Below are 20,977 nucleotides of genomic sequence, written 5' to 3'. Positions count from 1 at the left end.
GGGTTAAGAACTTTGCTTCAGGTTGAGAACAGAAATCATGCTCTGGCAGCGCGGCAGCAGCAGGAGGCCCCATTAGCTAAAGTGGTGCTTCAGGTTAAGAACAGTTTCAGGTTAAGAACGGACCTCCGGAATGAATTAAATACTTAACCCAAGGTAAGGTAAAGGTAAAGGTACCCCTGCCCGTACGGGCCAGTCTTGACAGACTCTGGGGTTGTGCGCCCATCTCACTTAAGAGGCCAGGGGCCAGCGCTGTCCGGAGACACTTCCAGGTCACGTGGCCAGCGTGACATCGCTGCTCTGGCGAGCCAGAGCCGCACACGGAAACGCCGTTTACCTTCCCGCTGGTAAGCGGTCCCTATTTATCTACTTGCACCCAGAGGTGCTTTCGAACTGCTAGGTTGGCAGGCTAACCCAAGGTACCACTGTATTAAAAATGGCAGCATGCTCTCCTCCAAAGGATACCCAAAGTGAACTCTGCCTGCACACCCACCATACATGTAAAGGACACCTGGGAACTGTCTTTTCCCCCACACAAAGCAGCCAGCACATATAATAAGCAACCATTTCCAGGAATCTTTGTGGGAAGGCATGTGTTTTAAACCTGTGGGGCAAAGGACATAACGGCTTACAAACCTACAAGTGCTCTTACTCCCCGTGTCACAAAGAAAAGAAGTCAGGGCTGAGAAAATGGTGACCTGCCAACCTTCGCCTAGCAAGTTCATGGCAATGAAAAGAAAAATCAGATTTGAGTCAGGCCAGAGTTCCCAATTTAAGATTTACATCCCCAAATAGCTGGTGTGCACTGTGCTGTCTTTGAGCATCAAAGCTCATCTTGCAGGAGGTTTTGGACTTATCCATCCTTGGTCCAGATAAGAGGAGGGGGAGGGTGGACCTGGTTGAAAAGTCCGATAAATGATATTCTCTGAACCTTTTCGGAACCCCAGGCAACAAAGCAATCTATGTGGCCCTCCTGAACCGGCCTCAAGACTTTGAGCTGTCTGGCAGAGCTCCAGAATGTTTCATACCAAAACACAGAAGCCCTTTCTTCCGCTTTAACAGACACTTCTGTTTGGAAGGGCCCAGCAAGCAGCCTCTTGTCTGATGCTCAAGGCAAATGAAGCAGCCGTGAGAATGATTTAACTGTTCACGGCAACAATGGCAGCTCCAACCTGTTATCTTAACACTCAGCATCAAGAGGAGGCACCCACACTTTGCAGGCACTGGGAACAAGCACGTGTGACAATTCCAGCTGCAAACATGGGAAACAGGAAGAGAGGGAGAGGTTTTTGGCCTTTTCTGCACCAAAGCTGCGGTCTTAATCACAGGCCATAGAAGGGGCTGTTTGCATCAATTCTCCAACCCCACTGCAATGCAGGAATCTCGAACCCACAGCCCTGAGACTAAGAGTTGCCTGCTCTACCAACTGAGATATCCTGACATCTTGTCTCTCTCTCCAGTGCTCTTCCTCTTTAGTCTCAGGGTTACCCCTTGTAGAACTCAGCAGGGAAGAGGATGGGGAGAAAGCTAGCATTGCTTGGCTTTGCCTGTCATTGGCTCTAGCGCCACCTACTGTTGGGCTCCCTCCCTTCTGTCCAATGGGCACTAGCCACCCCTGATCCCGCTGGCTACTGTTGGCAACAGAATACCAGACTAAGATGGATTTTGGTCCGATTTAGCAAAATCATTGCATTCTTGACCTCTGAACAAACCCTCTACCAGGAACCCAGGGATCCCGCAGGAAAGGCTCCCAGCCTTTCTTTTGGAGAGGTTGACTGGAACCTCTAATTCCGGAAATAATTGATGTAGCCTTGATCCTCAGTGAAGAAGTGATGGATTTAGTTCTGGAGGGAGGGCACACCGCTGCGTGCCAGGATCGCCTGCCAAGCTCCCAAAGATGCCAATACCTGTTTATGCTTTCTGACCCATAGCCATTTTAATTGCAAGGAAGCCCATCACACTGTTAAAGCCCAAAGCACAGCTGACATGGCTTGGATTTTATTTTTATTTTTTTAAGGAGTCTGATCCAGAGACAGTTCCTATTGCTACTGAACAGGCTGGCAGGTGGGGTTCAATTCTGCCCCCTGTACTGCCAGGTGACGGTTCCTGGGTTTGGTGGTGCAAACTCATGTCACCTTATTGATGATTTAAAACTCCTGGAAAAGACTTAACCTGAATTTCTGGCTTCTCTTCAGATGTTCTGTGGGATCTCCTTCGCAAGGATGGCAGAAGCAGAGGCTCTTGTGCACCCGACTTAAAGGTAAACTCCTAATGTTGTGATCTTCCTTGGGAGGACGTTGTGGTCTTTGAGAGAGGCTCTGTCACTGAGTTAAGGGCCTTCCTTTCAGTCTCCTGTTTCCACCTCCAATAGGATGGGGGCAGGAGGATAATAATACTAATAATTATTACAGTCTTATTTTCTTTCTGGAAAGATGGGAGGGTTTTTCTAGAAATGGCGGAGGAATCAGATTAAGTTCACATTTAAAGGAAAACCTAACAAAGTCACTTTCTCCGAAACAATCACTGAATCAAAACACAGAGAATTTCTATTCCCTTCACAGAGCTAACAGATCTCAGAGTTCCCTAGGAAGAGGGATCGGCTGTTAAACCACTCTGGGAGTTTTAGCTCTATGGGAGGAATAAGGATCTCCTAACAACTCTCTGCACCCTTAACAAAGTACAGTTCTCGGGATTCCTTGGGGGGAAACCATCACTGTTGAAAGTGCTATGCTACTGCAGTGCAGATGGAGCTTTAGTCCAGTCTTGACTGAATGTTTGTTGTGATTTGTTTGCTGGGCTGTTATACAACAATGAGCAGTCAATGAACAATTTGTTCTGGTGTGCTTGCAGGACTTTTTGCTGCTTTCCCCCACAGAAGTCCGCTTCCCTTTTATTTATTTTTCAAAAGTGGATTTGTTCCAAAAGGGTGACAGAGTGCTTTGATCTGTTTTCATTGCACAAGCCTACAATTATGGCATGCGCTAAGATCCCTCCTGCAAAACACTGAGAATCTTGGGACATCCTTTGTCACCCTTTCCATCAACACATGGCCAGCTCCCTTCCATCATGCCTCCTTCCCCTGGTGAGCCGAGTTGAGTCAGTCGCTTTCCTTCCTTTCCCCCCGAACACGACCAGATTGCGCAGGTGAAAACTTAAAATCATTCATAGCTCAGAGGCAGAGCATCTGACCTGCATGCAGAAAGTCCCAGGTTCAGTTCCTGGCATGTCCAGGTATGGCTGGGCAAGACCTGGAGAGATGCTGCCAGTCAGTGTAAAGAGCACTGAGCTTTTAAAAAGAAAATCCACCCAAATTCCTGTGGACCAAAGAAGCCAGGGCCCTTGAGCGATGTTCTGTGTGCTTCTTTCTAGGTCTTAGTGATGTACATCGAGACCTATAAGCTCAGCTAACTAGCCAGGCTAGAGGCCTTGTGCCTTATCTCGTGTTAGGAGCAGCTTTAGTCCCAAGGTTGTAAACAACATCCTTAAGTCTTTACATTTGACAAGAGAGAGTCCTTTGTTTCCTTGCCTAATGAACAGGTAATGAAGGAAAGACCATACATGGTATAATTAGTATTGTGTTGTAACTTGAGATTGGAGGAAGTTTATGCATTATGTACAGTGGTACCTCGGGTTACATATGCTTCAGGTTACAGACTCCGCTAACCCAGAAACAGTACCTCGGGTTAAGAACTTTGCTTCAGGATGAGAACAGAAATCACGCAGCGGCAGCAGCAGGAGGCCCCATTAGCTAAAGCGGTGCTTCAGGTTAAGAACAGTTTCAGGTTAAGAACGGACCTTCGGAACGAATTAAGTACTTAACCCGAGGTACCACTGTATTGCTTTAACAGATAACAGCTATGTATATAAAGCAGGCCTCACCCTTTGGGGCTTTGCTCACCTTTTGGAGAGTGATCCCACTGAGCCATTATTGCTAGCAATAAACACCCTTTGTTTTCTCACCACCACTTGGAGATTTCCTTCAGCCTCAAACGTTAATTTTGCTACATTAGTATGCCGTTTTTAAATTTTTTTCTAGATTACCTTATTCCTTGGGGAACCTTTTTTTATGTGGCAAAGCTGGCAGCACAGAGGACAATTCAGGTGCTTGGAATTGGCATTATTGCGCAACCCCATCACCCTTTATTTTTATTTTTTTATTATTTTTGTAAGGAAGTCTTTTCATGCTTGCCTAACTCGATTTTCCTCAAGCCACTGGTCAAGGAAATCAGCACGAAACAAAAAATATATATGATTCTGATAGTCTCTTGGGAACAGAGTGCATATATGTGGACTCTGAGCACAGGTGCGTTTCATAGAATTATAGAATTGTAGCGTTGGAAGGGGCTCAAAGGGGCATCTAGTCCAACCTCCTGCAATGTTTGTGTGTCTTCATTCTGTAAGGTTTTTTTTTTTTTTCAAATGACACCCATCTCCCCACCCAAAGCAAACAGGGGACAAGCTGGAATCCCTTGTTGGGTGCAAAGCTCAGAGGTTGCTGCAATTCGGGGGGAAGCTGTGGCAATTTTGGGCAGGGTGAGGGTGGAGAGATACCCAGAGCCTTACGTGTGTCTCCTTCTAGCCCTTCGTAGTTCTCCCAATGGCGGTGGCTTTGCAACTGATATCCTTCTGCGTCGCTCTCATTTCAACCCTCTTCCTGGTCGCGGCCACATGGACCGACTGCTGGATGGTTAATGCTGACGACAGCTTGGAGGTGAGGGTGAGGAACAGGAACAGGTAGCTGAGATCCAGCATGTTCTATTACGCTGGGGTAGCCAGCTTGGTCCCTATATATGCAACCATTCCCTATTCTCCAGATCTATAATTGCATCCCCCTTCCCTCAGGGCCCCTCCATAATAAGAAAGGTTGCGGTCACCCTTCTCTGCTTGTAGAGTGCTTTCCCTGGCCATGCCCACCTGGGGCCAACCTTTACATCCAGTGGAGGCAGTTCAATCTGCCCTCAGTCAGGCTCTCCCACCTCTCTACCTCCTTATAACAAGTTCAGAGGGTGGCGCTGCCTGTTGGCTCCCTGCTCCTTAGTCTCAGTGTTGCCCCTTGCAGAACTCAACAGGGAGGAGGATGGGGGCGAAACTGGAATCACTTTACACTTTCTGTCATGAGCTCTGGCGCCACCTACTGTCAGGCTCCCTGCCTGCAAAAGTGTTGGCAGCGAAAGTGTTCATCTCTCCTGGGGTACTTTATGAAATTTGATTGTAAGCCAGCCCTGTGTTAGGCAACCAGCTAGTTATAGTTATAGTAGTAGTAGTAGTAGTAGTAGTAGTACTATAATAAATAATAGGTGAGGAAAAGGTACTAGTATGCTTTTGAACTGCTACGTTGGCAGAAGCTGGAACAACAGGAGCTCACACCATCACACAGATACAAACCACCAACCTTCTGATCAGCAAGCCCAAGAGGCTCGGTGGTTTAGACCACAGCGCCACCCGTGTCCCTAATCATAACAGGAACTGAGCCCAATTACCTATTGGAGCTCTTTGCTGCGCAAAGTGAGTAGCGTATGGCTTGAGAATCCACTTGCAGAGTCGACTTTACCTGTTGCAATCCAACATGCAGAGATGCTTGTGGAGTAAGAAAAGTAGTTTATTATAGGTAGTACATAACTTGGATAGGGAAGTTTTTTCGTTCTATCCTAACCACTTAATCTGGGCAATACAAAGGCAGCCATGCTTGCTCCTTTGTTCTCAGAGGATAGACCCAAAGTGCCCTCTCATCTTGAGGTCCAAAGGAGAAGTGAGAGGAGGTGGAGGAAGTTGTAAATAGGATGCAACCTAAGATGTTTCAGTCTAAAACATCCAGTCCTTTTCAGCTCTGGCCCCAGCCTGGTGGAACGCTCTGTCACAAGAGACTAGGGCCCTGCGGGATTTTACATCTTTCCACAGGGCGTCTATTTTAAACTGTATTCTAACTTATATTTTAATCAACTGTTTGGTTTTTGTTTGTTTGCTTGTTTTAAAATGTTTTCACTGTATTTATATTTGATGTTAGCTGCCTTGAACCCGGTCTTGGCTGGGGAGGGCGGGGTATAAATAAATTTATTATTATTATTATTATTACTACTACTATTATTAACAATGAGATAAAACATTAAGCTTATACCGGTAGGTACAGCGATAGCTTGGAAATGTGGTGGTCCCTTTCTCTATCTGTCTCAGCCCCAAACAACCCCCCTTTTTGCACCCAAAACTTCCGATGATGTTCTTCGCAGGTCAGCCACAAATGCCGAGGACTGTGGAGGGAGTGTGTCACCAACATGCAAGACGGCATCAGGACCTGCGACCAGTACGACTCCATTTTAGCAGAGCACCCCTGTAAGTCTCCAACAGCTGATGGGCTGAAGCATCTTCGGGTGCATTCAAGCTTTCTCAGCCTTTGCACGATTGCAACCCTCCCCTACTACAGTTCACCCCAATTGTTGGGGGTGCTGGGAGGTGTTTCCGAGCATGTTAAGATTGCTGAAAGGGCTGGAACTGATGATCAGGCCTTCAGGAGTGGAGTAAAAATGCAGAGATGAGGGTTGACCAGTGGAGAGTCCTTTCAGCAGTAAGGTTGGATAGGCTTACGTCAGTGGGTGGAGAACTGGATTCGGAACTGGTGGGCCAAATCTTTATCTCCTGCCGCCCTCCATGAGCCAAGTTTGACCTGTCAATATCTGACATCACAATGACATCAGGGGAGCTTTTCTTTAAATAGAGCTGCGCACTGAGGCCCCAACCATTGTCTGATCATTGGGGGCTTGCACTGCAAAAGGCATGACCTCAAGGGCCAAATCGGGAGCCCCAGCACAGTTCTCCACCAGTGGCCTATAGTGATCATAATAATGTGCCCGTGATCTATGGCAATGCAAATAGTCTTTGGCAAGCTGTAATAACACTCCCCTACATTTTTAGAGTTGGACGGGTGTAGTGCTCCAATTTCCAATAAAAATAGGGATGTCCTATATAACAACAACAACAACAACAACAACAACATTATTATTATTTATACCCTGCCCATTTGAGTGGGTTGCAACAGCCACTCTGGACGGCTTCCCAACATATATAAAAACATAATAAAACATTAAAAGTTTTTTTAAAAACTTCCCTATACAGATGTCTTCTAAAGGTTGTACAGTTACTTATCTCCTTGGCTCAGGGGTTACGTAACTCCAGACCCTCCAACATTTATCCGATGAAAATACAGTGGTACCTCAGGTTACAGATGCTTCAGGTTACAGACGCTTCAGGTTACAGACTCCGCTAACCCAGAAATAGTACCTCGGGTTAAGAACTTTGCTTCAGGATAAGAACAGAAATCGCGTGGCGGCAGCAGGAGGCCCCTATAGGTAAAGTGGTACCTAAGGTTAAAAACCGTTTCAGGTTAAGAACAGACCTCCAGAATGAATTAAGTTCTTAACCTGAGGTATCACTATAGAGACTTCCTAAGGAAAAGTGGGGCATTCCGGGATCTAATCAGAAACCGGGACGGCTTCTGTAAACTGGAACTGTTCCTGGAAAATGGTGACTCTTGAAGGGTCTGGTTTGCAAAATGGGGCAGGGGCAGGAGGTCAGAGGCACCCGATTAGGTAAATAAGGAAGCAGGAGCTAAAGGAAGAGGAAGAGGCAGAGAGGTCGTCAGGCCAGGTGCCAGGTTGAGCAGGGAAGAACCAGGGGGGAAGAGCCATAGCTTAGTGGTAAAACATCTGCTCTGCATGCAGAAGGTTGCAGGTTCAATCCCTGGCATCTCCAAGTATTCTAGGAGAGACGCCTGCCTGGACTCCTGTATAGCTGCTTCCAGTCAGTGTAGACCATCATGAGCTGGATGCACCAATGACTCAGTATGTTAGCTTCTTATGTTTCTATTTAAATTAACTCTATCTGGCACCTTGCTTTAATTTTAGGAAAGGGACCTAGCTCAGTGGTTATAGCTCCTGATATGCATGCAGAAGGTCCCATTTTAATCCAGGTAGAGAAATGGGAGGGACTGCTGTGAGAAATCCTGGAGAGCTACTGCCCACTGGTGTAGACATTGATGGTCTAAGTGGACAAATGACCTGGCTCAGTATCAGACAGACTTCAGGGTTCCTCCCAATAGACTCAGCCAGGGGACGCCAGGCCAGTGAGATGCTTCTCTGACTGACCTTCAACTACCTTGTATTTTGCTCTCCCTTCTCAGTGAAGATTGTGGTGACTCGAGCATTGCTGATCACAGCTGACATCCTCTCGGGATTTGCGTTAGTCTTGCTGGCGCTGGGCCTCGACTGCATCAAGTTTCTCAAGGACGAGCCGCACGTTAAGCTGAAGATGCGCTATTCGTCAGGATTAGTCCTGGGAGTCGGAAGTAAGCGCCTTTTCCATTGGGGTCTGGCTTTGTTGTTATCGACCAGGACAGCTACCGAGGCAAGCCTTGAGGTGGAAAGTGGAGTCTCCTGTACAACCTCTCTCATCCCTCATAATCACACAACGGGATGCATTGCCCCTGATTCTAGGACAGGACCACACTGTTTTCCATCTAGGTCTCCTTTTCTGCTGCTTTAGATAAGACAACCATCCTGTGTTGTGCCATGACTCACAATGGAAGCCATTTTGTGTTATGCCCCCACGCCTACAGCCAGCAGCCATTTTGTGTTATGCTGCACACCTCAGGACAGCCATTTTGTGACTGGCCCAAATATGCCCACTGGCCCAAAATGGTTTGCGACCCCTGGCCAGTTGACATGGAGAGATTTTGCCACATATATGAACATATACAGAGGGATTTGGGTAGTGGCCCAGCATATGGCCTCTGCCTTTCTTAAGATAATTGTGTTTTCTTGGCCCACCAGGTGTCCTTGGACTGGTGGGCTCTGTCTGGTATGCCGTCGACGTCTATATGGAGAGGACCACTCTTGTCTTGCACAGTGTGTTCTTGGGAGTCCATTATGACTTTGGATGGTCTTGCTGGCTGGGAATGGTGGGGTCCTCGGGATGCTTCATGGCAGCCATTGTGTTGACTTGCTGCCTTTCTGCCGCCGCAGGAGGTCAGTACGAAGAGTTAAGAGTTCAGAGACAGCAGTAAAGGTGGTGTAAGAGGAAAAACCGTAGTAGTTATCACTGGCTGTGGCTATCCCCCAATTGTCCTAAGGGAGGGGTAGGAAACTTGTGCCTTCCTATAATGCTAGGACCTGGGGCCATCCAAGAAAACCAAACATAGGAGGACTCAGGACAGAGAAAAGTACTTCTTCACACAATTCATGGTTAAATTACGGAACTCACTATACTAAGGTAGTGAGAGCCACCAACTCGGATACCTTTACAGAAGAACTAGACAAATTCAGGGAGGCTATCAATGGCTACTAGCCAGTTTTCACTATGTTCTGCCCCTACTGTTGGAGACATTATGCTTTGGAATACCAGTTGCTGGGAACCACAGTTGCTGGGAGCCACAAGCGGGGAGGGTTGCTTGGGGCTTCCCCTAATGGGCATCTGGTTGGCCACAGGATGCTGGACTAGATAGGCCTTTGGCCTGATTCCACAGGTCTCTCCTTATGTTCTTGCATTCTCCAGATATTCTTGGGCTACAGGTTCCAACCACCTTACTAGGGATGATGGACCCTAGCTGAATTCCCCCACCCAACAGTGACACTTTGGAGGTGATGTCAGGAAACCCTGCTCACAGTGCTCCCCCCACATAGGTGAAGATAACCTAGCAGGGCTGTTACAAGATAATGTATGCACAGTGGTGTAACATGGTGGTGGGGCTACCGGGGCGATTGCTCCAAGTGCAAAAATTCTTACGAGTGTGCCTCTGCAGCTTTTGCTCCAACCTTTTGCCTGCCTCACCTGAACAGCACTCCAAGCAGGAGCTGGGAGAGGATGGGCCCTTGCAACCTTTGACTGTGTGGCGCTCCCCCCCCCACCAGCAGAGGAGGCGGGCAGATGGCGAGACTTGCCATGGTGGTGGTGCCCAAGCCCAAGGAGGTGCATGCACATGTTCCGCCGCTGTGCTGAAGCTCCGTCCAATAGCAACATCAGCGCCACATGGAAATGCCACTTAGGGGGCACAATAATTTTCTTAGGGGGGCAATACTTTCCTTGCCCCGGGCAGAGGCAACCCACGATACGCCACTCTGTATGCACCACTCTCCAAGAGCACTAGAGAGGGCCACGTCGATTTCTAAATATTGTGACTTCAATTCTTCTTTCCAATGCAGGTGCTGCCCCCCGCAGGAGACCTCAGCGCCCGACACACCATTCGCCCATAGTCACTTGCAAGATGTATGCCACGGCTTCCCGCGTGTGACACGGAAGCAAGCGGTCCCAGTGAGCGAACTGCCTCTGGAACAACTGCTCACGAGCGATTTCTCTCCATGCTGGCTTCGAAGGGAAGGCAGAAGACCACTTTGGGGCCTTGCCCGCACGGCGCGTGCCTTCTCCCCCCCCCCTAAAAAACAACAGTCCTACCCCTGTGTGGCTTAGATGACTGCTGGTGAAGGAGGAATAGGGAGCCACACCTTGCCCCACCCCTGATATTGTGACTCTGGCTCAGATCCACTCTCTGATGCTTGTACATTGAGCACAGCTGTTTGCAAAGGAAGCCCTACAGGCCTAGAGCATGGAAATGCTATTGATCACAACACAGCTTCTCCACACCTGGGCTGCATTCACATGGCAGTTTATTCCATTTTCCTGATCTTTCCCTATCTGTGAATTTCCACATTATATTTGTGCTTCCGCATAACGTAAAAGCCCCTTCCAGAAATGCAGCAGAATATGGTGTAAGCTGAGGACTCATTCATGTGCTACTTGCCTCCAGAAAAAGAAGAAAATCCTTTGCAAATAGCATGGAAACGAGTATGAAACTTGCACTACATCCTACTATAGTTCTTTGTCATGTGGAAGCTCAAATGTGATGTGGAAATTAACAGCTAGGGACATGTTGGGAAACCAGAAGGAATCACTATGTGGTTGCCGTGCGTCCCAAGCTCTTTGGAGAGAATCCTGATGCTACATACTGTATATTTATAGCACCCCTAGATGAGATGTGGGGTTGTCATATTGCAACAAGGGCTGGATGGGGGCAGGGGGATTCAATTCATCTCACATTTAAAGGCAAACATATGGAAATTTGTACTTCTCGAAATAGAAGTGCAACCATTATTCAAAATTTACACTTCTCTGGATTTTGTAGTGTGGTTCTCTGACCAAGTAAATGCCTCTATTAGGGGAAAGGGTGTCAAAAAAATAACACCTGTTAGTGGGGAAAATGAAGTTCAAAACTGTATTCTATAGCGTGAGATTGCTTTGCCAAAGTGTGTTTCTTAGGGGAAATTGCATAGGAACCTGTGCATATTAGGAGAAAATTGCACCACAACACTGACAATTTTTCACGAGGACTTTCAAAAAGCATTGGGAACTGATGTGGGAACAAAGAGGACTGAACTTAAGGTTGGAAATATGAGAAACGGAGAGAACCAAAATGGATAGCTTCACCCATCATTAAATACTGGATGTCTTTTGCCAAATCACAACTCCCTTTTTATATATATTTGCAGCTCCAAGGGAGGATAATGTGTCACCTTTCAGCACTTAAAAACAAATTTGCAAAACTTCTCAAATGCGACAGAAATGGAACGAATGCATGGCTAAATCTCAGCCCCCTTTTGAGCTTGAGACCAAGGCCATGTGGTCCTTCTGGCTGCTCCCTGGTTGGCCCTGCTTCCAATCAGCAAGCAAGTGCGAAGACCAGTCTGATGATGCAGAAAAGACACAATGCAATCCAACCAGCCAGCTGCTTCTGGTTTAATTGGAATCTTGCTTTATGGTGTCACACCCTTTTCATAAACCATATAGCTTTTAAAGCACGTGGCATTTAAAGCATATGGCTTCCACCAGAGAAGCCCAGGAACCGTAGTTCCCCCCTCGCAGAGCTATAATCCCCAGCAGCCTTTACAATCAACATTTGCTAGAAAGCCAACGGTTGGTTTGTCAGTGGAGAGAGGGCTGGACTCCTTCTTCATAGATAGGTTTGTGGCCCTTTGGAGGTCAGTGGGCTGCAGAGAAGGTTCTGGTTTCTCTTCAGCGCCTGGGCATCGAGGCAGTCGGCAGCGATCAGTAAGGCACCGCCGGAAGTGGCACAAGCGGCGCCCGCGGCAGCCATCCAATAGGAGTAGCCAAGCTCGTAAGTCACGCCAGGGATGCCCAAGCTGACCTGAAAGGGAACTGAGATGGTGAGCGATCCCTTTTCTTAAAAACAACAACAACCAGGAAGCATTTTATTAGGTATAGTAGGTGAAGAAATACCAAAGGGTGATCATAAATTGTTCATGTATGCTACTACTGCAGCAAGGACTCCTTTAGCCCCCAAATGGAAGCAACAAGAAGTACCAACGATTGAAGAGTGGCAGATGAAAATGGTGGACTATGTGGAATTGGCAAAGCTGACCGGGAAAATCCGAAACCAGCGTGATCGAGCTTTCCTAAAAGGCTGGAGTAAATTTGCACAATATTTGAAGGATCATTGTAAGCATTTACCAACACTAGTAGGGTTGTAAGAAATCTTGTAATGATAATGGTTATTACCTTTTTTATTTATTTGAACATGGAGATAAGTTGAATGAGAAATATGTAAAATGGAAGATGTATGAACGATATGATATAAGGGTGAACTTTGAAAGCCATGAGGCAGGAGGGAGGGAAGTTGATTCGGCTCAGAAGAGCAAAAAACAATGAGGATAATAAGATTATGTTTAAATTTTGAAAATGGAAAAGCAATAAAAATATTACAAAAAAAAGAGATGGTGAGCGATCCTGGACACTCTGCAGGCATCGAACCGGGTGGGAGCAGCACATTTTAAAAGCATGTGTTGATTACCAGAAAAAAATTCTCACTTGTAGGGCTTTGCGGGTAGAAAGTCCCAGGTTCAAATCCTGACATCTCAGGTACTTCTGGGAAAGGGCTGAGACCCTAGGGAACTGCAGCCAGTCAAGGCAGGAGGTGGATGGGGAATGCCCTAAAGAATCCATGTCGCTTCCAAGACGTTCTATACTAAACTCCATTCCCATTGGGGAATGGCCACAACTGTGTGGTAGAGCACCTACTTTGCATGCAGGAAGGTCCCAGGTTCAAATCTAGCCATCGCCAAGCTGGGCAGGGAAAGACTCCCTTCATTGAGAGCTGGTGTCAGTCAGCTAGCAGACTCTGCCATAAGGCAGCTTCTGCCATATAGCTCAGTCAGTAGAGCTCGAGACTCTTAATCTGAGGGTGATGGGTTTGAGCCCCATGTAGGGCAGAAGATTACCACAAGGCAGAGGGTTGGACTAGAAGACCCTCATGTGGTCCCTTGCAACGCTACAGTTCTATGATTCTTCTGTTCATATGTTCTTTTAGGCTACCTTACTTACCTCAAGCTTATACTTTTGAACGGTGTCAATGCCATACCACAGTGAAGCAACCACTCCAGAGAGCCCTGTGAAAGGGAGACCATTCCACATTAGAGTTTCCAGCTGCCGTGGCTTCCTTAATAATAATAATAATAATACAGTGGTACTTTGGGTTAAGTACTTAATTCTTTCCAGAGGTCCGTTCTTAACCTGAAACTTTTCTTAACCTGAAGCACCGCTTTAGCTAAGGGGGCCTCCCACTGCCGCTGCGCCGCTGGAGCACGATTTCTGTTCTCATCCTGAAGCAAAGTTCTTAACCCGAGGTAATATTTCTGGGTTAGCGGAGTCTGTAACCTGAAGCGTATGTAACCTGAAGCATATGTAACCCGTGGTACCACTGTAATAATAATAATAATTTATTTATACCCCACCCATCTGGCTGGGTTTCCCCAGCCACTGTGGGTGGCTTCCAACAGAATATTAAAATACAATAGTCTATTAAACATTAAAGCTTCCCTAAACAGGGCTGCTTTCAGGTGTCCTCTACGATCTCCTCTAAGGAGAAATAGAATTTTAAGTTGTTTTTGTTTTTGAAAAATAGCTGTGCACACACCTTCGGCTGTTGTGTATCCCCCTAGCTAACTTTTATTATCACTACAATAAATGGACAATGCCAACTAGGGCCCACAAATTTCAATGGGTCTATTCTGAGTAGGATTGACACTAGATTGACCTCCATCTCATACAGGGATCGGGGCGGATTTTTATTTCATCTGCATTGAAAGGCGAACCTACCCAATTTTATTTTTACATTTCTATACCACCTTTCCTCAATGGAGCTTAAGGTGGCATGCATTGTTCTCCTGCTGCTCAGAACAACCCTGGGAGATAGTTTAAGCTAAAGGACACCAACTGGCCCAAGGTTACCCAGTGAGCTGAGGGATTTGAACCCAGGTCTTCCAGGTTTTAGTCCAACATTTCTAACCATTACACTCAACCACATTGGCTTTCTAAAACAATTCAAGAATACAGCCATCCTTAGAAATTCGTGCTTCCCTGGATCTTGCAATGTATTTCTCGAGCCAAGTAATGTTTACAAAAGTGTATGTGTTCTTGTAAAGGAGGAGAAACATACAAATGCATTATATTGGGAGGGAATTGCTCTGCAAAAAAAGGTGTAGGTTAGGCAAAATTGGAAATGTAAAAAAAAAATATGCAAATAGTAGGAGAAATGTGCATGTCAGAGGCTTAGTGCTGTCCAGCTGTCCATAGATAAGACTCCGGGCTCCCAGCCAGTTCCAAACAATGGATTTATTTGACAAAGTTCAAACGTACATCTCCAGCGTTTCCATTAGCGTCCTTCCCCTTGTGCGCAGTTGCTCCCTCTAATCTTTCTTCCTCCTTTTCCGCACCCAGCATGCAAGTCTGTGAAAACTCCTCCCCTTACTTCCTCTGTGCCCAGAATGACTTGTTCCAGACTCATCCTCCTTCCCCTCTATGTCAGACCCACTCTCCGACGAGAAGCTACTGATAATCTCTTTAGGCTCTCTATAACTGCTGGTTTCTGTCCTTTCATCTTTTCCCATTTGCCTCTCCCTGACAATGCACTACAATTGAGGGAGGGGGGAATGAGAGCCTGTGAAAAAACGAAATTGGCAGATATGCCCATCCTTGGTGTCACACTGAATTCTGGAAGGGCGAGATCTCTTCGTCATATTCTAGAACATCATCCTATGAATCAGGGTCATATTCAGTGATAGTCCTACTCTGAATAAAGGGCATGACCAGCTTAGTTAAATGGGTCTGCTCAGTGCCAGATTTACGTATAAGCTAAACAAGCTGTAGCTTAGGGCCCCACTCTCTTGGGGTCTCCCAAAAATTTAAAGGTCCATAAACTACCATACAGCATATATTCAACACAAAAAACAGTGACAATTTGTTGTTGACAAAGGACAGCTGGACATATAAAGGGCTCCATTACCTTCAGTAGCTTAGGGCCTCATCAAACCTAAATCCAGCCCTGGATCTGCTCTGAGTAGGTCTTAGTTGGAGACAACCCTATACTTCCACATATTACTCTCTTTCAACTTACATTTACTTATTTTGAACATGAACAATCTGCACTGCTTCGCCAGTACAGCTGTTCAGACTGTAAGAAGTTGCAGGTGCAGACAGTTATAAATGCGGGATCAGGTTTAACCACCCCAATACCATTGTGAGCACAAATCATCATGAATGTGAAATAAAAGGGCACCTGGAGGGTTCCTCTGTTTTTTGGTTGCTGTTAAAGGCTTTAATGCAGGACTAATGTAAAAAGGAAGAGGAAGGAGGCACCCTACAAACAAGACTGTGGAAGGCAAGGTCTAGATCGAGTACTATTCTGCCCCAACCTGAAAGAAGGCAAGGCTGTGCTTACCTCCTAAGAGAAACAGGATCCCAGCAGCCAGGGAGAACTTCTGTTTCTGAAGGACTCTGCCGTGCATTAGCTTGGTACATTTCATGCCAGCAATGAAGGGAGGTATGGCAGAAAGAGTCAGAAAGGCAGAGAGGATCACCAAGACCCGAGTGACCACGAGAACAGCTGGTGGGATGGGGTGAAGAATTGAGAAAGAACAAGATTTTAGAACATGGAAGGCACCTTGAAAGGAGATCAAGATTTAATGGTAGACTGCAGGCAAATTTTGCTGTGGGGTTTCTGATGCTCAGTTATTTAATAATGGCAGCAGCAACAACAAAATCTCCCCCCCTTCTCTCAAAAACCTCCTCTGGGTTAGAATAATAGAACTGCTGAGTTGGAAGGGACCACTAGGACCATCTAGTCCAACCCCCTACAATGTAGGAATCTTTTGCCCAACATGGGAAACTTCACTCCCAACATGGGTTGCCATATGGCTGGATTTTCCCGGACATTTAGCAATTTCCGCCTGGAGACTGGTGACCTGCACACCTTGTAACCTGACCAATGTTGGGCCATTGTTGTGACGTATGGAATAAACCCACTGGCAATAAATGAGCTGAGAGTCGTAGAACTGCATCTTTGACTGGGAGCCTCCGATCCCAGGTTCAATTCCCGAAAAACTCCAGGTGAGGCTGGGGGGAAACTGCTGTCTGAAACTTTGGAGAACCACTGCCAGCCTGTGCTGGTAATATTGAGCTAGATGGACTAATGGTACAGGGTAGCTTCCCGTGTGTCCTGTCCACCTTTGCAACCTGCTCCAACTAGGTGGACCTGATTTATTTTCCTCACCTGGATGCTCGCTGAGATAGGAGATCGGGATGTCACAGGTCCAGAGGTCGGCAACGTTATCAAACACACACTCGCTCCACAACCCCCGGCACCGGGCACTCAGCCCCACTGAAGACAGGGGGTCCTTGGCATCTTGCTAGAGAAGGGAAGAGAGAAAGAAATGTTTTGTGCAGGAATGAGGCACCGCTGGGGTTTTTGTACAGACAGGTGGCGTGAAGTGAGATGGCGTTGAGTAGAAAGGTGTTGGTGGACTAACTCAGTTGTACCCAGGCTGCCCGTCCCTCCAATTCATTGGAGCCTCAGGATTGTGGCAGGAGAGAATCTGTCCCCTATTCAAGGATGGAAAGAACCTGAGGCTCTCCAGATGTGGTTGGACTCCCTGAAGCACCCTTCAGCCCCAAGCATGGCTAATGAACTGGGGTGGTGGGAATTGTAGTCAGTGGAGGCTGGTGCCTATGAGGTCTGGTAGGACAGAAGGCAGGGAGGCCAACAGTAGGTGGCACCAGAGGACATGGCAGGCAGAGCCAACTCATTCTAGTTTTGTCCCCATTCCCCCCCTTGAGTTCAACACTGAGACCAAGGAGGAAGATGAAGACACCCAGGACTACACTCTGGACTCGTTGTAAGAAAGAAGGAAGGTGAGCAGGGTGGAATCATCAGAAGTTGGGTGGAGAGAGACTTTGAGAACTAATTTTTTAATTAGAGGTTCTTAAGCAGTGGCCTGCAGACCACGGGCTGTTCATGAATCGCATTCAGCTGGTCCACAGACCAGGACAGTTGAGAATAACTTCTTCACATAGTGCGTAATCTGTGGAACTTGCTCCTGCAGGAGGCAGTGGTGGCCGCCATACTTGGATAGCTTTCAAAGAGGATTGGAGAACCTCCTGGAGGAGAAGACGATCAATGGCTGCTATCCATGGTGGCTGCGTTCTGCCACCATGGTCAGAGGCATCAATGCTTCTGAATACCAGTGGCTGGAAACCACAGGAAGGGGGAGAGGGTTCTTGTGCGCAGGTCCTGCAGGGCAGGTTTCCCATTTGAGGAATCTGGCTGACCACTGTGAGAACAGGAGGCTGGGCCAGATGGGCTATTTGTCAGATCCAGTAGGCTTTTATGTTATCATGTTCTGACTGTCCTGTGTCTCAGGCACTCTCATCCTCACAGCCCACTCTCTCTCTTTTGTCTGTCTGTCTGTCTGTCTGTCTGTCTGTCTGTATCTTTCTCACACACAGGCAGCTCACTTTTATAAATATTAGTAAATACGTTTGACAGAGCAGGCTCCTGTGCATCCAACACCTGGAGAGGGTTCAACAACGAAGAAAGGAAGAAGCAGCGATGGCTCCTGTGGCCAGTGTTTACCCAGCAAGGGCAAAGCTGGGGGCACTGGCCCCTCTTTATCAAAGTCACCAGAAGCAGGTTTGACCTTTCCAGGAGTACACCGGCCCTCGCCGCTGCGGTATATTTTCCCCAGAGCTTAACGTTCCTATGGCAACCAGGCCTTGGGTTTGACAACAGCACAAGCCAAGCACCCCTCCAGTTCTTCTATCAAGCAAGTTTTCAATTTCTTCAGAGAGGGAAAGGGGGACCAAGAAAATTTTGTATGCTGGGATGAGGGAATGGCTCTGAAGCTGATCCAAGGTGAAGAATTTCCCAAAAGGACTTTGTGTCTTCGTCTTGTAGAACACAGTGCTAGATTGCCCAATGGACTGATTAAGCACATGTTTCAGGTACCAGCAAAGCAGGGGTGCGCACACACACACACACACACACACACAAATGTATTTCTTTTGGGAAGTAATTTAACATTTGAGATTTCCAAAAAATAAAAAGCTTCTAAGTAATCATCATGGGGAAAATCAGACCTTTGTTGGGCTTCCTTATTCTCCACTACAAATATTTTCCTCATTATTCCTCTTCTCTTTTTATTACTTATCTCCTCCTAAGCCAGGGAGTGTTCCTCCTAACACAGATCAAACTAATGCGAGGAAATCAGATCCTGTTGCGTGTCACAAATGACATACATGCATGTGCATTTCGGCATACATACGAGTTCTGTGACATTACAAATACAGTGGTACCTCGGGTTACATATGCTTCAGGTTACAGACTCCGCTAACCCAGAAATAGTACCTCAGGTTAAGAACTTTGCTTCAGAATGAGAACAGAAATCATCCTCTGGCGGTGCAGCAGCAGCGGGAGGTCCCATTAGCTAAAGTGGTGCTTCAGGTTAAAAACAGTTTCAGGTTAAGAATGGACCTCCAGAATGAATTAAGTACTTAATCCGAGGTACCACTGTAGTACAATTTTATTCTATGTTTCAGTATTGTTTTTATTTTTAATTGCACTTGGCGGGGGGAGGCACCATAATCTTGTCAGTGCTTGGGACTTCTGCGATCTAGTGTAAGCTATCTACACCTTGCATAGAGGAGAACAGCCCTGCAAAATCCGAAGAAGCGCAAAGGTTGGCTACATTGCACTTAACATCTCGTTTCGGAACTTAAAGTTTGCCTTTGGAAATTGAAATCAGACAGGTTTGTGCATCCCTACCCACAGAGGAAGCAGGAAAAAATGAAAAGAACCAAGGAAACCAAAGGGCAGGTATTTGGCACAACACAGATTTTGATCCCCCCCCCCCCGCCTCCTTCCCAGCTTTAAAGTCCTCTTAATTTGTTTCTTACCCTCCAGCAATCTGCTCCGGCGCCCAGAACGAGAAGCAAAAAGCCCAGCCCTCCCAGTCCCATCGCCAGGATGTCTGTTGCCACTGCCATGCCTGGGATCTCCATTCCAGGCTCAACTGGGAATTTTCCTTCACAACATCACACACACGCACACACCACACTTTTCTTCTTGGAACCGGTAGACCAGAAGGTGACCAGCAGATCTTAGTGGAAAGGACTTTGGGAGGGAAGCTGGTAAAAGCCAGCATGTTCCCCCTTGTGGAGATGGAAAGAACATGCATTTTGGTTGGCGAAGTCAAACTGCTGTGTTAGCTGCACGATCAGACTGTCTCCAGGTACTTTGAGATCATCTGCAAGGGGTTCAGGTTGCCTGGCTTCATGTCACATTTGCCACCTACGTGCTTAATCTGGATTACTTCACTATCCTACTGAATTTGTTTTGTTGTTGTTGTTCTTTAGTCGAGTCCAACTCTTCGTGACCCCATGGACCAAAGCACGCCAGGCACTCCTGTCTTCCACTGCCTCCCCCAGTTTGGTCAGACTCATGTTTGTAGCTTCGAGAACGCTGTCCAACCATCTCGTCCTCTGTCGTCCCCTTCTCCTTGTGCCCTCCATCTTTCCCAACACCAGGGTCTTTTCCAGGGAGTCTTCTCTTCTCATGAGCTGGCCAAATTATTGGAGTCTCAGCTTCAGGATCTGTCCTTCCAGTGAGCACTCAGGGCTGATTTCTTTAGGAATGGATAGGTTTGATCTTCTTGCAGTCCATGGGACTCTCAAGAGTCTCCTCCAGCACCATAATTAAAAAGGCATCAATTCTTCGGCGATCAGCCTTCTTTATGGTCCAGCTCTCACTTCCATACATCACTACTGGGAAAACCATAGCTTTAACTATACGGACCTTTGTTGGCAAGGTGATGTAGAATTTGTTCTAGAGTTATTCAATTGTTGCTTTTGTCTTATGGGGATGCAGCTTCCCACCCCAGCTATGCTATGCATTTTGGTAGGAAAGGGTTTTAAAAATTTATTTGTGAGACTCTTTTTTGGCAGTTTGTTATGGAAAAGGAGCATACATTCCGAATCACCTGGTAAAACCTCCATATGGATGGGGGGGTTGTATAATAGGAACACATGAAGCTGCATCACACTGAGTCAGATCATTGATTCATCTAGCTCAGTATTGCCAACACGGACTTGGCAGCGACTGCCCAGGATTTCAGGCAGGGGCCTCTCCTGGGCTTACCTGGAGAAGCCAGAAGGGAATTGAACCTGGGACCTTTGGATGATGCTCTGCCACTGGGCTACAGCTCTTCCTCATCATCATTCTGGACAGCCCTGGATTTAGGTTTGATGAGGCCCTGAGCTACTGAAGGTAATGGGGCCCTTTATATGTCCAGCTGTCCTTTATCAACAACAAATTGTCACTGTTTTTTATGTTGAATATATGCTATATGGTAATTTATGGACCTAATAGGTATCTAAAGCCATTTGCATGTAACAAAATGTGTATTTTATCAAAGTAATTGTTGAACTGAAATACAATTAAGAAGTATATTAATAGCGATATTTTAGGGAGCAGGCTAGCAGGCAGGGCCTATTACTTACATCATAGGAGCCTTGTTGTTGTATAATTATAATTATCATCATATATACTCCTGGTATTGAGAACAATGATAAAATTTATAGAGAAGAAATTTAAAAC

The 20,977-nt window shown here is 46.7% G+C and overlaps 2 protein-coding genes across 3 annotated transcripts; one reads left to right on the top strand and one right to left on the bottom strand.

The window, feature by feature from the left end:
• Window positions 1–2,130: 2,130 nt before the first annotated feature.
• LOC309376948 (claudin-16-like) lies at window positions 2,131–10,323 on the top strand. Its single transcript, XM_081923904.1, has 6 exons — window positions 2,131–2,257; window positions 4,577–4,708; window positions 6,222–6,324; window positions 8,168–8,332; window positions 8,817–9,011; window positions 10,185–10,323. The coding sequence occupies exons 2-6, from the start codon at window positions 4,595–4,597 to the stop codon at window positions 10,271–10,273; spliced, it is 666 nt and encodes a 221-aa protein (XP_081780030.1). The 5' UTR covers window positions 2,131–2,257; window positions 4,577–4,594; the 3' UTR covers window positions 10,274–10,323.
• A 1,332-nt stretch (window positions 10,324–11,655) lies between these two features.
• On the bottom strand, window positions 11,656–19,632 carry LOC309376941 (claudin-16-like). Of its 2 annotated transcripts, none has more exons than XM_081923894.1 (5): window positions 19,279–19,632; window positions 16,601–16,736; window positions 15,770–15,934; window positions 13,375–13,439; window positions 11,656–12,181 (listed from the first exon to the last, which is right to left on the bottom strand). In XM_081923894.1, the coding sequence occupies exons 1-5, from the start codon at window positions 19,381–19,383 to the stop codon at window positions 11,987–11,989; spliced, it is 666 nt and encodes a 221-aa protein (XP_081780020.1). In that variant the 5' UTR covers window positions 19,384–19,632; the 3' UTR covers window positions 11,656–11,986. The 2 variants fall into 2 exon arrangements, with proteins under 2 accessions (XP_081780020.1, XP_081780021.1); XM_081923895.1 differs by lacking the exon at window positions 19,279–19,632 and adding an exon at window positions 17,842–18,016.
• Between the last annotated feature and the right edge of the window lie 1,345 nt (window positions 19,633–20,977).

The sequence above is a fragment of the Podarcis melisellensis genome (assembly GCF_964234715.1).
Source record: "Podarcis melisellensis genome assembly, chromosome: 8".
In the NCBI taxonomy this organism is placed as follows: domain Eukaryota; kingdom Metazoa; phylum Chordata; class Lepidosauria; order Squamata; family Lacertidae; genus Podarcis; species Podarcis melisellensis.
Note: the sequence above shows the minus strand (reverse complement) of the source record. Positions and strands in the feature narration are given on the sequence as shown.